The sequence below is a fragment of the Vespa velutina genome, chromosome 7 (genome assembly GCF_912470025.1).
Source record: "Vespa velutina chromosome 7, iVesVel2.1, whole genome shotgun sequence".
Taxonomy (NCBI): domain Eukaryota; kingdom Metazoa; phylum Arthropoda; class Insecta; order Hymenoptera; family Vespidae; genus Vespa; species Vespa velutina.
Window position 1 is genome coordinate 1,870,770 of NC_062194.1, and position 17,500 is coordinate 1,888,269.

Genomic DNA, 17,500 nt, shown 5'->3' on the forward strand with positions numbered 1-17,500 from the left:
TATATATACACGATATTTTTCGTTAGAAAATAACGTTCGTTCGATTGATATTCTTAGAAAAATATACATACACACACACATACTACACATGCACGCAAAGAGAGACATAGGAATAGGTCATAGTTCGTTAAGTAGTCGACAAGGTTCTCACGTATTTCGTTCTGTTTACAAATGATTAACGACACTCTTCGAAGTAAGACGTGTTCATAAACGAAAGAAACGAAGAGACAAATAATTAACGTTAATTTTAATAATACGTTATATTCCTCTCACTCTCCCTCCCCACCCCTCTCTCTCTCTCTCTCTCTCTCTCTATCATTCTCTCTCTTTTTGTTCTATACGTATCTTTTGTCCGGACAACCAAGAAAAATATAATTTGGAAGATTTTGTAAACGATATGTATATAGATATTTATTATATATAATAAAAATTAAATTTATTTGTTATATACAAATTTGTTATAAAAAAAAAAAAAAAAAAAAAAAAAAAAAAAAAAAATTTGTTTCAAAAAACATGTTACAAATTTTCTATGACATTATCTACACGCGTATTGATTCGTCCAATAAATTATCATACAAAAATATTTGTATATATATATATATATATATATATATATATATATATAACATATATATCTATTTAAGAAAAATAGTAACAAATTAATCGAACGTGAGTGTTAGAGAGACTGAGACAGAGACAGAGATAGAGACAGAGAAAAAGAAAGAGAGAGAGAGAGAGAGAGAGAGAGAAAGAGAGAGAGAGATAGATAAACAATCGAAAAGGAAATTCCACCGAACGTCGACAAAATGGATTCTGAAGCACTCCAGATAAAAGTAGATAAAAAGTACAATAGAAAAAAGAATAAAGGAGAAAAATTCGGTCCATTAGAGACCGTATCGAAATGTACAAAAGTAATTAACTTGTTATTACGGTGCTTCCGAATGAAAAACGAGGAACCTTTTATTTACTTGAGGAACAATATACTTTTCAGAGAAAAACGATACATATATATATATATATATAAATATATATATATATATAAATAATAATCTTTTTTTTCTTCCTTTGATTCACAAGAAAAGTAAAGAGACCCTTCTTCTTTTCTCCTTCATCTTCATCATTCTCATTCTCCACCTCCACCTCCTCCTTCTCTTCTTCTTCTTCTCTTTCCTACTCGTTTCGAGGTAGGTAGTAGTACTTCGTCCAGGAACATAGTGCGAGAGTTACATGCTCGACACATCACGTCCTTTGTTTCCAGTCACGTACAGGCCGTAATATAATTAGCGGCCGAGAATTGCGCCTATAGTTTCTACCTCCCCATTCTTTCTTTCTGTCTCTCTCTCTCTCTCTCTCTCTCTCTCTCTCTCTCTCTCTCTCTCTCTCTCTCTCTCTCTCTTTCTCTTTCTCTTCCTTTCTCTCTTTTATACTTTTATTTTTATTTTTATTTTCTTTCATTTCTATTTTTTTTCTATTTTTTATCTTTTTATTCTTTATTTTTTATATTTCTTTTTTTTTTTTATTTATTTTTTTTTTTATTAGACTAACCAATACCGTATATTCCTTCTTCTTCTTCTACCTCTCGTTAAAAAAGCACACGCGCCGTATATACAATCGAACGTAATAAGCAACGAGATCAATCATTTTCTATACGTATATATATAAATGTGAATATATGTGTATTAACCTGTTAACCAAAATAAAAAAAAAAAAGAAGGAATTTTCGATCGATGAATGAGATTGTATTGAAATAGATTTCGATTGAAAAAAAGAAAAAAAAAAAAAAAAAAAAAAAAAAAAAAAAAAAAAGATAAAAGAGAAGAAAAAAATAATAATAATAATAATCTGATATGAATGAAACCTGAGGAAAATTGGAGGTAAATCAATTAATCGTAAAATGTAGAATTGAGACGTATACCGAATATTTTTTATTTATTTATTTATTATTTTTTTTTTCTCTCCCTTTTTTAATCGGAGCAAATAGGAAACGGTCGATCTATTCCTTTCATCAAAAAAGAAAAATGGAATAATCTTCTCGACGAAGTTATAAACTCATTCTCATTCTCTCTCTCCTTCTCTCTCATTCTTATTTATCGGTTAACAGGAGGTTAATATCTCTTGTCGTTGCCATCTTGATTTATTGATTTATGAATACAAATGCATCTCGATGAAAGATATTTCCATATACGATTTACCGCGTTTGTTCACTTTTCTTCTATATAATCGCATCGTTAAAAATCGATAGATTACTTTTGTTCTCGAACAGGAAAATTATTAAAACGCGTAACGAGCGAAGGTCGGGTAACCAATTGGTCGATCGATCGGCCATCTTGTTTATTGCCGAAAGCTATCGAAAATACGAACACGTGATCGCGTTACTATAATATATCCTATCAACGCCAATCTAGTAACCTTTCTCATTATTCATCTCGCGTCATTCTTTTTCTCTTTCTTACTTCCTCTCTTATCGAAATAAAATCAAAAGAATGTCTAGCCTCAGGATAACCATAGAGCTTCTGACTACCTAGAACAAAATCTCAAACTCGTTCCTCTCGACACTAATAATATGTATTCACTATTACTTCTTTTACTATATATATATATATATCTTTCGAGTAAGAGTGTAAAAATGATCGTAATACATATAAACATATAATATGACGATTGTAATCTCGGGACCTCGACAGTTCGAAGTAATTCTCCAAGTGGTAACCACACGAGAAATAAAGGTCACTACGTGAACCACGTACGCGAACGCATAAATTACGTACACAGCGTAAATGCACACAACGGACACACAAATATATGGACATGTACGCGTGCACACATACACATATACATATACTGATACAGTATAAGAGATACCCTCGGGTAAAGTGTGTTACGCGGTCTTATGGCGCAACCAAAAAGAAATTATCAGCTATGAAACACATAGAAATATACGTATACATATATATATATATATATATATATGATATATACATGCGTAAAGAAAGACATATTTACGTTGAAATAATTAAATATATCAACACTTTCGAAAGTTTATTACCTTTTTTCTTTTTTTTTTTCCCCTTTCTTTCAATTTATCCTTTAAACTGATTTTAACAAGAATGTTCACACATATTCAATTCTTATAATTTAATAAGCGAATAATAAATTATTAAGTAACTAAGAAGGAAAAAAGATTTGATTTCATAACGTTAGAACAAAGAACCATGACGATACTTTTTTTCCCTTTCTAACTCGATCTTTTTTTTTTTTTAGACGGAAGTCAAGTCGTTAAAGTTACCCTACACTGTGTGTATGTATATATTTATACATACATACATACATACATATATATATATATATGTACACATGACTAATATAATACCAATACGATCCGACATGAATCAAAGTTAAGTGGAAGAAATAAGAGAGGAAGAAAAGTCATCTGCCTGTTTTGCATCAACCTAACGTTACGTGTTTCTGCCTATCTATCGATCATCTATCGATGAAGAGGAACGATCGTTGCAAAATATCTATTTATAATCGCAACACGTAGTTATCACGTAACGCAAAAATATTATACCGTTTGATGATTAAAACATTCTTCGATTTGTTATTATCGGCAAAAGGGATAATATTTCTAATTGAATTTCGAGCTCTGATCTAAGGACAGGTATTATTATAGATATAGGATATAATTATGTAGAAAAATGATCCTGCGCATTCCGACAAATTGAAAATTAATCGAGCCGATCATTTTGAAAATGATCCGAGATATTAAATCTCATTCAAGGACATTCAAGGACATGACTCTTTTGATATTTTCTTTTTTTCTTTATATCGCATTCGTAAAAGTATCATTTGTTTTTCCGACGAATTATTAATTAATGAAAAAATAATTTCTTAAATAATACTTCAATGTTATCGGTATAATAAATATTATTGTTATAATTATTATTAATCAAAAGCCAAATCTTAAAAGATTTTCAAACAAAATAATATATGATTTAGATCCATCTTCATGATCACCGTCGTCGTCTCGGACTGTAATAATCCGTCTTACTTGAGAAATTAAAGATAAGGAAGAAATTTTTTTTCTTTAATTTTTCCTTCTTTTATTAAAATTTTAAAAATTTTCTTCTTTTATTTATTTACTTATATTTTTTTTTTTTTTTCGATAGATTGTTGATTCGTTGATTTTGAAAGTGAGAAGATTAATTGATTTTAATTGTGATTTTATGTCGTCAGCCGAAAGAAAAAAAAAAAAAAAGGAAGAAAAAAAACGAAGAGAAAGAAAGAAAGAACGAAAGAAAGAAAGAAAGAAAGAAAGAAAGAAAGAAAGAAAGAAAAGAACAATCATCGGGGATGTTTGTTCGAAAAAAAAGATTTTAAAGAGAAGAATCGCGATTGGGATTATCCTTCACTTTTAGAGATTTCCAAATCTGAATGACAAGAAAGAAGATAAAAGAGAAAAAGAAAGAGAGAGAGAGGGGGGAGGAGGAGGAGACAGAGAGAGAGAGAGAGAGAGAGAGAGAGAGAAAGATAAAAAAATACGATAGAAATTAAAGAGAAGAGAGAAAAATGGAAAATCGAGAACAAAAAGCTTGGTGACGTCACGTTTGCGTCTCATCTCGACTTGATTCAAAGTAGAAAAAAGAGAGAGAGAGAGAGAAAGGGATGGAAGGAGGGAGGGAGAGAGAACGATAAAAAGTAGAGGAAAGAACGACGCACTCTAGCCGAGGCATCGTATGTTCTGGAAATCGCTATTAATATTCATAATACACTCTCATTTACTTTGATTTTACTTTCTTATCCTCCGACATCTTGTGGCTGAAGTTAATGGAGAGTAGCAATTAAAAATGAGACGGTTGAAGTATCCCCACTGAGATTCTTTAAAGTATGAATAACATAGAGAGAGAGAGAGAGAGACAGAGAAAGAGAGAGAGAGAGAGAGAGAGAATATAATGAAAGAGAAGAGAACAAAAATGGTGGAATAGGTGGAAATGGTTCCATGGTTGATATTCTTTCCCTTTCTTTTATCAATTAAAAGGAAATAAATGTCATTAGAAAAAAAAAAAAAAAAAAAAAAGAAAGAAGAAGAAAATAATAATAAGTACTTAACTACATCGTTATTATTCTTGTTATTATTCTTGTTGTTATTGTTGTTGAAACTTCGAATTTTTTTTTTTTTTTTTAATGTCACAAACATATAAAGTACATACACATAACTACTAATCGATCGACTTTCATACGCTCTAATCACTATCGTATAAAATACGACCGATTATTACTACTATATTATGACTATTTCTAGGTCTATCCCTTTTTCTATCATCCCTTCTATTTTTCTTTTTTCTCTTTTTCTTTTTTTCTTTTTTTCTTTTTTTTCTTTTTTTTTTTTTATTACACAACCGTTAAAGAGAACACGAGCGCGATCGATAGACATGGAAATTTCTACGAGAGAAAGGCGTCGGTTATACTTTTGACGATATCTATATATTATATATTAATGTTATACTCGTTCGAACAAATTCGAGACATATAATTGGTAATAATACCAATTGCGTATGTATTTATTAAAAAGTAAAAGGTAAAAGAAATTTTACTTTATATCTACGATGATAAAAACATACTTGATTGCATTACTAGTAATTTAAAGATATATACATATATATATATGTATATATATATATGCATTATCATATCAAAAATTTGATATCGATTGTACATGGACGATATATATATATATATAAATATATATATCTTAATAAACGCAAAAACAAATACGTAATCGTGTAATACGTATTGCGAGCTATAAGAATTTCTTTTCTCGATGACTTCGAAAGAATAAAAGAAAAAGGAAAAAAAAAAAAAAAAAAAAATCGTATGAATTAGAAATATCCGGCCAATTGAAAAATATTTCTGGTGAGAATTTAATATCAATCGTCGACAAACAACAATATATTTTAATTACGCAAAAACATAAGCTAATCGTGTATTTAAAATGAGTATTTATCTACTTACTTATTTACTTAATTACTTATTAACTTAGTTAATTATTTATTCATGTACTCTAAGTAATGTAAATTTTTTTTTCTCGTCAATTTCGAGAATGAAAATATTGAATGAATTTAATTGGAAATAGGTCGTTTAGAAATATTTCCTAAAGAATTTGATATCGATCGGTGTTAATTTCAATTAGATAATAGATAATAGAAATTATAAGATACGAATAGTCAGAAACGTTCTATTATTATTATTATTACGTGAACAAAAATACCAATGCCATACGATTATAACAGAGATTTAGAAACGTTTGCATAACAATTAATTTCTTATCGATCGTCCATTAAACGCCATCATCTTTTAATTACACCATAACAAATAGACTTCATCATAACAAATATAAATAATAGTTACGACTAATAAGAAACATTTCCTATTGCTTCGTGAATGAAGATATTTATTGAATTAGATGTAATTTCGAAATATTTTCCATAAATATTTGATATCGATCGTTCACAAACCGGATGTTATTAACCATTTCAATTCTAAAACAAAAAAAAAGAAAAAAAAATAAACAAATACTAATCACATTAGTACTTACTGTCAATATGAACATTTTCCTTATTATTTCAAGCAGTAATTACGAAATATATTATCGATAACAATTTTGATATCGATCCTTCACCATCTTTTAATAGGACAAATAAAAATAAACAAATACGAATTACAAACAAAAACAAAAAGTTTTCCTTTCATAACTTTCGAAAATGAAAGAAAACGATAATATTCAACGATACTATTAAAACTAATATCGAAATATTTTCATAAAAATTTATTAAAGATCGCTTGCAGAACGAAGGTTCATCATTTTAATTAGACGAAAACAAATACGAATATATCCACCCGAAGTAACTAAAATTAATAATAAATTTCCCTTATTTGCTTAGAGTACGAAAATACTGATTGAATTCGAAGTAATTGCGATACATCAACGATATAAAAATAATTTTATATAGATCGTCGTTTACCATTACGATCTATATACGCATGCAAACACGCGCGCGCGCGCGAAAAGATAAAAAAGAGAAAAAAGAAAAACAAATGCACGAATCAAGTGAAAGAAATTTTTGTAATACTTCGATCGGTGATAATATTGAATTGGATAACAATTTAATAATATTTTTTTCCCATCTTACAACAATTCAATATCGATTCCAGATGTGATATTGAATTTATATTGGTTCAAAGACGCCATCTTTTAAAATTGTTTCATAACCTATATATAAGCGTACCACGATTACGGATTATCACAAAAAAAAAAAAAAAAAAAAAAAGAAAAAATGAAAAGAAAACAACTATTTACTTGGTTGATCGAGAAGAGAATGGCGGCGAGGGAAGGTGGTGGAGGGGGTATGGCGAGGGTGAGTGGGGGGAGGGGGAGACAAATAAGAATACTTTATATGTAACATGATATCGTCGAATGAATATGCGAAAAAGTACTTACATGTACGTAAGTAAGTACCTATGTATGAAGATATTTGCGAGAGAGAAGGTATTTCACTGTTCTTGGTGAAGGGTGGGGGGAGGAGAAGAGGTGGTAATCGGTGGCGTAGAGGGAAAGAGGAGAAACGAGAGGGACACAATGTTGTTGTAACGTGATATTGAGACCCTGACCTTGACAAAGGGACACGTGAAAATGATACTGTGCGTTGTTAAGAGGACGATGCATAATCTACATATACATACATATATATACGAATATATATATATATATATATATATATATATATACATGAATGCATATATGTGTGTGTGTGACTACGTAGCCGGAGAGCGTATGCAGCATAATCGATGGGAAACACGGCATCCGGCGGCGGGTAGCGTTGCTACGTGTATACACAACTATGGCGAACGATAGAGAAAGAAACAGAGATAGAGATAGAGAGAGAGAGAGAGAGAGAGAGAGAGAGAGAAAGAGAGAAAGAGAGATAATGGAGATATAACGCGCATCACGCCAATTAAGCCATTAAATGCGTCGACCATTACGGTTTTACCGTATATATTTGTCTCCCTCTGTCTCTCTCTTTCTCCCTCTTTTTCTTTTTCTATTATTCTCCTCTTTCTCATTTTAAAGGTTATGAACGTTTCAATGCGCAAAGCAACACACAACTATACATACATACTATAAATGCATACCTCCTACGTACATAAGAGTAGGCTTTGCGCACACAATGAAAGAGAGAGAGAAAAAGAGAGAGAGAGAGAGAGAGAGAGAGAAAGAGAGAGAGAGAAAGAGAGAGAGAGAGTGGTCCGAAGTAATGAAATAACGGGGTCAGTAAGGTCGATAATTAAATGGCGCAGGGGAAATAACGAGGTGTATATGATATAATTATTCTGTGTACTCTTACGTGTACATATGAACGTACGAACTTATGAATTTACGAACGAACGAACGAACGAACGAACGAACGAACGAACGAACGAACGAATGAACGAACGAACGAACTAACTAACAAACGAACGAACGGTGAAAAATTAATTTTTATTGGTTATAAAAAAAAAAAAAAAAAAAAGAAAAAAAGAAAAAAAAAAAGGAATATCGAATAAAGGAATTATACAACGAATGCGTTCGTCCTTTCTATATTTGTAAGAAATTTTTCTAGACATATTTGAGTTCGTTTCAAACGAATAAAAGAAAAAGACAAAGAGAGAGAGAAAGAGAGAGAGAGAGAGAGAGAGAGAGAGAGAGAGAGAGAGAGAGAGAGAAAATGATTCAAAGAAGAAGGAATGCAATTCGATCGTGATAACATGCGAATTGATATGCGTTTGATAAATCAATTGTGAAATAAGGGATAATATATATGACGCCATCTTGGCCGAGTATTTATATATATATATATATATATCATAGACATAATATATTATCTCATATAATTATGTACAATCAACATTCGAATAAGAATTAGACATCTCCAAATGTTCTAAAAGTTCATAGGTGATATTAAAAATACATTATTCTTATCTCGAGACATTTTGGAAACTTTTTCTAGTTTAACGAGCCAGGTTCGTAGTTAAAAAAAAAAAAAAAATAAAATAAAAAAAAAAATAAAAAAAAAAAAAATAAAAAAAAAAGCCCGAAAGGTCAGGAACAAACAAGTCTAATTTATTTTTATAATCGTCTACAAATTAATGGATCCCTCGTTAACTAAGGATTTTTGCTGACCCATCTTCCTCTATGCAAGGTACATATATGTAAATATATATATACATATATATATATGTAAATATATATATATTTTTGCATGATTTCCACAAAAATAAATATACATATATTACATATATATTTAAATATAAACAAATAAATACATATATATATATATATATAAAAATACAATCGAAAAGAAAATCGAAAGAGCATCGTACTCGAAGCATGTATCCGGAACTCGACGACTACGGTAAGAGATCGTCGACCGTATTTCCAGGAAAAAGAGAAAGAGAGAGAGAGAGAGAGAGAGAGAGAGAGAGAGAGAGAGAGAGAAAGAGAGGGACACAAAGAATTTCTTCAAAGAGATTCTAACAAAGATTTTCCGAGTCTGGTGAAGAAAAGGGCGTGGTTGTTACAGAAGGAAATAGGATCGAAGGTCCGAAAAATCCTTTCAACTTTGGTCCTACGGTACAAACAACAAAGAGACTGGACCGTAGAGACTTTTAAAAGTAACGGACCAAACCGTCGATATATTTTCTAATAATCTAGATTTTCTAAAAATTCAGTGTATTAGTTTTCCAATTTCTGGTACTTCCAACGAGTATGCGATTATGTATTGTGTATCACATTTTTTCTTTCTTTCTTTTCTTTTTTCTCTTTTTTTTTTTCTATATGCCCCGGCCATTTTCGAACGTCGCTATCGATTTAAAACTCGAATTCGCGTTCACTTTCGAATATTGCGATCAAGTCGAACCTCAAAAACTCGATTTTTCTATCGAACGGATTACACGATATCGGATTGCGTAATTTCTTGCAACACAGTGCAATAAACTTTTCTCTTTTTCTCTTTTATCGCTCTCTCTCTCTCTCTTTCTTTACGTTTTTTCTTGTTATATGTTTTACTTTATCTGATATAAATAAGAAAAAGACAAATATGCATACATATAGATATACATATATATATATATATATATATATATATATATACACGTATATATAAAATAAAAATTCAATGTCTCGTTAGAGAGATAATATTTTATTGTTCGGAATAAAAATTTTATGAAATTATCATTACTAGCAATTAAGTCACGAAGCAAAACCACAAAACCGTTTCTGATCCTCTGATCAATGTTCAGAAAGCGTGAGTTGTACGAAGTCACCTTAAAGAAAGAGATAGAAAGAGAGAAAGAGAGAGCGAAAAAGAGAAAGAGAAAGAAATATAATTATATATATATATATATATATATATATATATATAAGTTGTTCAGCGAGACCGACACCAAGTTATGTTTAATGTCGTCTCTTGTTTATTAAATTTCGACGATCGCTTAAGGAGAAAGAGAGAAAGAGAGAAAGAGAGAAATAAAGAAAGGGAAAAAAAAAAGAAATATATGAAAAAAAAAAGAAGGAGAAAAAGAAAGATAAACGAACGTTCGACAAATTCGGCAACAAATTCGTCCTGACTAATGTTATCGTCGATTTCAAAGAGAGTTTTTAGATACATACATACATACATACATACATATTTACATAAATAAATATAAAATAGGAGAGAAGTTTTGAAGATGTAAACGATGTATAAGACGACAATGCACGAGAAAGAGAAAACAATTCCAAGGAATTCGAAGATTTCCGGTGATAAATGAAAAAATCAAAAAGAGTTTAAAAGGTCACCTATAATAATAATAATAATAATAATAATAAACATTTATCTCTTAATCAAATATCACAAAATTAACGCGTAATCGACAATATTGTTTTCATTGTGAGGTCAATCGAACGAAGGGACATTTAAAAAAGCATATTTGTTTTGCGGTCGCATTCAAATTCGACCATGTCGCCTATAGAATAAATATATTACACGTATATATAAAATAAAATTTGTTTGTTTATTTGTCGGATTAATCGAACGACAACGATTGGACGAGAACGGATTTTCTTTCGTAATTTTCTTTTTCTCTTTTTTTGTCTTTTCGATTTTCGATTTTTGATCGTTTCAACTGAAAGTCTTATGACATACGTATGTATACGTGTTAGTTTTATGTATGTGCATGTGTCCGTATGTGTGTGTGTGTGTGTGTGTGTGTGTATGCTTGTGTGCGTAGAGTAAAAAAGAGATTTTTTTGAAAATGACAACGAGCCAATGATTCTCTTCATTCTATAATAAAACTATTAGAAACTATTGCAAAAAAAAAAATAAATAAATAAATAAATAAATAAATAAATAAGAAATTGAAAAAGTGCAATAAAATCTTTTAAAGGATATCGACGTCATCAATTAATTTTTCTTTCTTATTATACGCAATAAGATGGAAATTGATTATAATTAGTGACTTTTAATTAAATACATTAGCTACTTCGCATATCCTCTAGGTAAATGCTTTTTCTCGATTGAAAAAACTAAAACGAGAGGCCGAAAGAACTCGAAGATTTATTTATGTACTCTTATCTGACGATATTCTTATTCTCGTTTCTTTAACTTTTTCTTTTCCTTCGTTCTTTTTTTCTTTTTCTTTTTTTTCTCTTTGCAAAACCAACTGGTATCACAGAATTTGTATTGGAATATACGTATCGCTCTTAGTTAAGCAAGAACCAGGGCTGTACTTACATGTAAGAACGTGTTAAGAGCAAACTGGGGTTATCGCATTATAAAAAGTTTCGAGTTTTATTTATTTGAAATAAACGACACGAAAAAAAAAAAAAAAGATAAAGAAATTTAAAAAAAGAAAAAGAAATAAATAAAAAGTACCAGTACATATGCTAAAATCATAATCACGAAAGAAAAACTTCTTCACTTTTCTTCGAAACGTTTTTTTGTTTTCTCTCTACTTCGTTCGAATTTCGATCTATTTATTAAAAAAAAAAGAAAAAAAAAAAAAAAACATTTTTTTTTTTCTAGATGCAAATATATGCAGCACATCGCACACAAATGCACGTACACGTATGCGCACAAATACATTGTATTATTTTTATTTGATTAAAATGAATTATCGTGGCAATAGGATGATTTTTATTTTTAACTAAACATATATAAATTGAATTGAACTGAAATAAACTTTGTTCCTTTGCGAGATGTCTGAATGATGTTGTACGCCTGGGGCCTTTAAATGTATAAACGCAGCCCTGACAGAAACGTTTTATAAACGAGAAAGGGAGAGAAAAAGATATATATATATATATATAGTTTTAATAGTTGGAAGATCGAAGATAACGTCGAGGTTTAATTCTCCCATTAAGAATCGTTTCGATTGGAGATCAAATTGGTAGGTCGCGCGTATGTGTGCGTATACGTGTATGTATTTTTGCGTTTGTTACTATTAAACGATTATATATGCCACTACTACTACTACTATTACTATTACTACTACTGCTGCCGCCACTACTATTCCAATCTACGACGATTACAATCAGAGAAATTTAATTCTTTGCGAAGATTGTTACGTTTTAAGATCTACATATTTCTATCTCGTTCGATCGATTTTTTTCTGATTATTATCATTGGCACGAAAAAAAAAAAAGAAAAAAAAAAAAAGAAGTTCAGAAAAAAAAAAAAAGAAAAACAAAAAGAAAGCAACAATACGTCCGTTTAACAAGCATAATCAAATTTCTAATTGATACGCGCTACAGAACGAATGGCATTTTTTTTTTTTTTTTTTTTTTTTTTTTGGATACAAAACACGATCGAAAACTTTCCAACCAATGTGATCGATCGATCATTGATCGAAATCGATAACGCGAGAAATTTCGTTTGTTCGTCTTTCGATTCGTATACGCATGCACACACGTGTATATATATATATATGTATGTATGTTTGCATATATCTATGTATTTATATAATTATGTATTTATGTATGTATTAGAGTCGAACGAAGTTTCACTTTCCATTAACGGAGAAGCTTACAAACAATTTCATAAACCGATTTTGTCCCTCGGCTTCTACCACTACTGTACTTCCTGTCGTCGTCTTCGTCGTCATCAACAACAATGAGATTCGACTCTTCGATTCCTGACACAGTTGTCACATCACGATATAATACACACACACACACACCCACATACTCTCTCTCTCTCTCTCTCTCTCTTACTCCTTCGGTTACCCATAGAAACGATGCTCTCGAACTCTGACGTCAGTGGCCGATATCCGACCAACTTTCCGAACACTTTATTATTTCCATTAATAGATACGGAGCTTTCTAAATTAAAGAAAGATATATTTCTCTTATCTCCTCGTCTTCCCCCACCCAGTCGTCCTCCAAAAAAAAAAAAAAAAAAAAAAAAAAAATAAAAAAAAAAGAAAAAAAAACAACCCCAAAGAGATTAGAAAAAAGAAAGAAAGGAGAGAGAACAAAAAGAAGAAGAAAAACAAGTAAGAAATCATCTTCGGAGAAGTTAGTAATACTAGTAGGTGGTAGTAATAGTAGTAGTAGGTACAATACCTTCCGGGGTAGGTTGAAACGGCGAGGCGGGATGATCGTTGATAACTATGAGTATACTACCGGTACTGGTAGTGGTGGATGCTGCAACAACCGTGCTAGTCCTATTGTACTGATCAATGGTAGTAGTAGTGGTAGCAGTATTCGTCGTTTGTTGCTGTTGTTGTTGTTGTGCCTGTTGTAATCCACGATGTAAATCGAGATCCCAAAGTTGAAGATCCTCATGATTGGTGGTTCTAACAGGACCGGCTGAGACAACGACGTTGTTGGTACTTTCCGGTGTACCAGGACGAAAATTCGTTGGAGGCGGTGATAATACGCCACTACTGGATACCTCAGGGCAAGATTCTTGAAGATGATGATGATGATGATGATGGTGGTGATGGTGATGATGATGTGGATGATGATGACCACTGGTACCGGTAGACGACGACGACGACGACGATGACGACGATGTCGACGAGTGTTGTCTACCATTACCACCACCCCATCTTCTTCTAACACCGGCAACCGGAACCCTTGGAACTGTTTGTAACATTTCCGATACTATTCCAGTTTCCTGTTCCTCTTTGATCTTATCCAAAAGTAGGACCTCGTCCTGTAGCCTCCCGTCCAGTGACTCCTCCTCTCCTACGTCGCTAACAGCTACGCCGAGAAGGCTACCGCTGCTACCACCACCACCACCAGCCCCCCCACCACCGCCGCCACCACCTCCAATCCCAACCCCAACACCCTCCTCCTCCTCCTCCAACCCCTTACGTGTCCTCGGCTCCACCGTATCAATTTTTGTTGAACTTCAAAGCCTGAGAAAAGTTCCGGCCGTCCCCTGACACAATAGGACGGCCTTGAAAATCGTAACTATTCTTTCGTCAACGCCCGATGATGAGCCTCCTCCCTTCCTCCTCTTTCTCTTCTTCTTCCTCCTCCTCCTTCTTCTTTGTCTTATTTCTTTTCTTTTACCACCTTCACTCACTGGCACCCCCTCTTCCACCACAATCACCTTCCCCTCTTCCTCCTTCTCCTCTTCTTCTTCTTCTTCTTCTTCTCCTTCTTCTTCTCCCTCTTCTTCCTCCTCCACCTCTTCTATCTTCCCCCTTTCTATACTATTATCGTATATTATATATATCTCTCTTGTTTTCCTCCTCGATAAAGCAGCAATTCGTTGTCAGGAATCTCGATCGGCTATCCGACTTGAAATTCTTCTCATTTTCCTTCTTTTTGTTATGTTTTGTTTTGTTTTCTCTTAGTTTGTTTCCTGTTTTTTTATTTATCCAAAAATTTTCCCCTTTCCGATTATTTCTTCTTATTTTCTCTTTTTCTCATGTATATACATGTAAATATATATCGATATATACACATATAGAAATCTGGGAATTTATATATATATATATATATATATATATCTCAATAATATCGATTAAAATGATATTATTTGCGATGAAAGGAGGGAGAGGAAGATTGAAGAAAAAAAAAAAAAAAAAAAAAAAAAAAAAGAAAAGAAAAGAAGATATAACGAATAAGAATAGATAGACAAATTTTCTCGTGAGATTCGCCGTTGGTTTGAATCCTCGTTTTCCTCTTAGATTCGCTTAGTTAGTTCGTTCGTTCGTTCCCTCACTCACTCTCTCTTTCTCTCTTTTTCTATCTATCTATCTATCTATCTATCTATCTATCTATGTATGTATGTTCTCCGCGGTCGTGGCTAATGGCGCTCGCCGTCGAGTCGCGGTGTGTCGGTCATCGAGGAAACGGGGTCACGATCGCGCAAAAGGGAACGCGCGCCGCCCGTGAGAGAGCGAACGAAACGGTGTCTGTGTGGTGTGTATATCTGTGTGGGAGAGAGTGTGTGCTTGTGTATATGTGTGAGAGAGAGAGAGATAGATAGAGACTATTGCTAGTCGTCGTGAGTCGGCGGCTGCTGGCTGGCTGGCTGGCTGGCTGGCTGGCTGGCTGGGTTTTGCTGAATCGAGTTCAAGCAATACAAAATATTCCACGAATACGTACAATAGGTCAAACAATTTTCTTCTTGTTTCTTTTTATCACGTAAATGAGAGAAAAATAAAATTAAAAATAAAAATAAAAAGAAAAAAGATCTATCCTCTCGATCTTAATTTTCTTCGTTTATCTTAGTCTCTACTTTTCGACTTCGTCTTATTTTCTCTTTCTTTCTTCTCTCTTTCTTTTCTGTTTTTCTTTCTCTCTCTCTCTCTCTCCCTCTTTTTTTTTAATTCAGCGACGAAATACTTGTCTTCCTTGCTACTTAATTTATTTATTATTATACTTTATTATCTTTTCCCTTTAATAATTCTTTCTGACGATGTTGTTCTTGCCTTTAAAAATCCTTCTTCCTTCTATGTACGTACACGTCTATCTGTCTCTCTCTCTCTTTATATATATATAATATATGTGCGCGTCTGTGCCAGTGTGTGCGCGTGTACTTCCTTGGTGGCCTTCGAGAGTAACGCTCGATTCCCGTATCGAGGTCAGGTCCAGCCTCTCCCTCTTGTACGACATATACGTACACACATATATTCGCACAGAGAGCTCCCTCACATACACACACACATATATATATATATATATATATACTTAGGACAGATAGATAGATAGATACAGATAGAGAGAGAGAGAGAGAGAGAGACAGAGTAAACACAGAGAGAGACACAGATGAACTCTCTCTCTCTCTTTCTCACATACACATGGTATAACACACACTTAAACGAACCAAAGTACTCCTTCTATTGGTTCGCTCTACTTTCGCGATATATCTCTCTCTCTCTCTCTCTCTCTCTTTCTTCCGGCCGAAAAAAGAACAAATCCTTCGTGGTAGTCTTGTTTCCTCTTCTTCTTCAACAACGAGATATAATATATATATATATATATATTTCTCTATACTTCTTCCTTCTTCTTCTTCTTCTTCTTCTTCTTCCGCAAGGAAATTACCACAGCCAACACTACCAAACACCACCACTACTACTACCACCACTACTACCAACTACCACACAACCACGTCGTTGTCCACAAACACGGTAATATCCAATGTAATAGAAAACAAATGACGAATCCGTTCAATCAATCAGAATTAATATTCGTCTCTTTGATTAATGCGATTTAAAGGCAACGTGAGGACACGTGCGAACGAGATATACTCTCTTGTGTTTATTTCTTGCACGCAAAACGATAAATATATCTATAAAACATATTTATATTTATATATATATATATATATTTCTCTCTATGTGTGTGCATGTGTGTGTGTGTGTGTGTCTGTGTGTGTGATTATGCACGCGTAAATCTTATTTATAATTATAGAACATTGAGAAAGAGAGAGAGAGAGAGAGAGAGAGAAAGAGACGAGACACACACACACACACACACACACATATGCGCACACCAACCAACACACGAAGTCACGAGCTTGATCTTAATTTTCTCTTTCTTTTTTTTTTTTTTTTCCTTTCTATCAGATTCCCTCTATCTCGTGTTATTATTTATGCGCACAGAGAGATTTCTATGTAATCTCTTTTTCTATGAAAAGAGAAGAAAATTAAGGATGAAAGGAGATAGAGAAAGAGAAAGAGAGAGAGAGAGAGAGAGAAAGGGAGGGAGATAAGGAAAGAAGAAAGTTCCTATGGGATTATCCTTCTAACGTCGAAAATTCATAGTAGAGCTGTTATAAAGGTAGAAGAGTCGTCACAGACACGATCGCGCACAGACGGAGAGGTACGCGCGAACGCGCGCATATGCAGAGAGAAAAAGAGAGAAAGAGAGAGAGAGAGAGAGAGAGAGAGAAAAAAAAAGAAAGAGAAATGGAAGATAAGGATGCGTACGTAAAAAAATATTCTTTCCTCGCGCGCCGGGTCGATGGGT

The 17,500-nt window shown here is 32.7% G+C and overlaps 2 protein-coding genes and 1 long non-coding RNA gene across 4 annotated transcripts in view; all 3 read right to left on the reverse strand.

The window, feature by feature from the left end:
* The window catches only part of LOC124950340 (ecdysone receptor), a 39,830-nt gene extending 25,501 nt beyond the window's left edge, over positions 1–14,329 (reverse strand). The window contains exon 1 of one of the 2 annotated variants that reach the window (XM_047496876.1): positions 13,634–14,329. In XM_047496876.1, the coding sequence (XP_047352832.1) occupies positions 13,634–14,168 (535 nt within the window). In that variant the 5' untranslated portion in view covers positions 14,169–14,329. The remainder of the gene's footprint in view (positions 1–13,633) is intronic. The other variant, XM_047496877.1, reaches the window with a different exon arrangement.
* Positions 1–17,500, reverse strand: part of LOC124950341 (period circadian protein-like) — a 211,749-nt gene that overhangs the window by 52,735 nt on the left and 141,514 nt on the right. The gene's annotated exons all lie outside the window — the stretch shown is intronic.
* The window catches only part of LOC124950342, a 4,362-nt gene continuing 1,956 nt past the window's right edge, over positions 15,095–17,500 (reverse strand). Inside the window, exons 1-2 of the long non-coding RNA XR_007101330.1 lie at positions 17,461–17,500; positions 15,095–16,820 (exon numbers count right to left, since the gene is read on the reverse strand). The exon at positions 17,461–17,500 is cut by the window's right edge and continues 1,956 nt beyond it. This is a non-coding gene — a long non-coding RNA (uncharacterized LOC124950342). The remainder of the gene's footprint in view (positions 16,821–17,460) is intronic.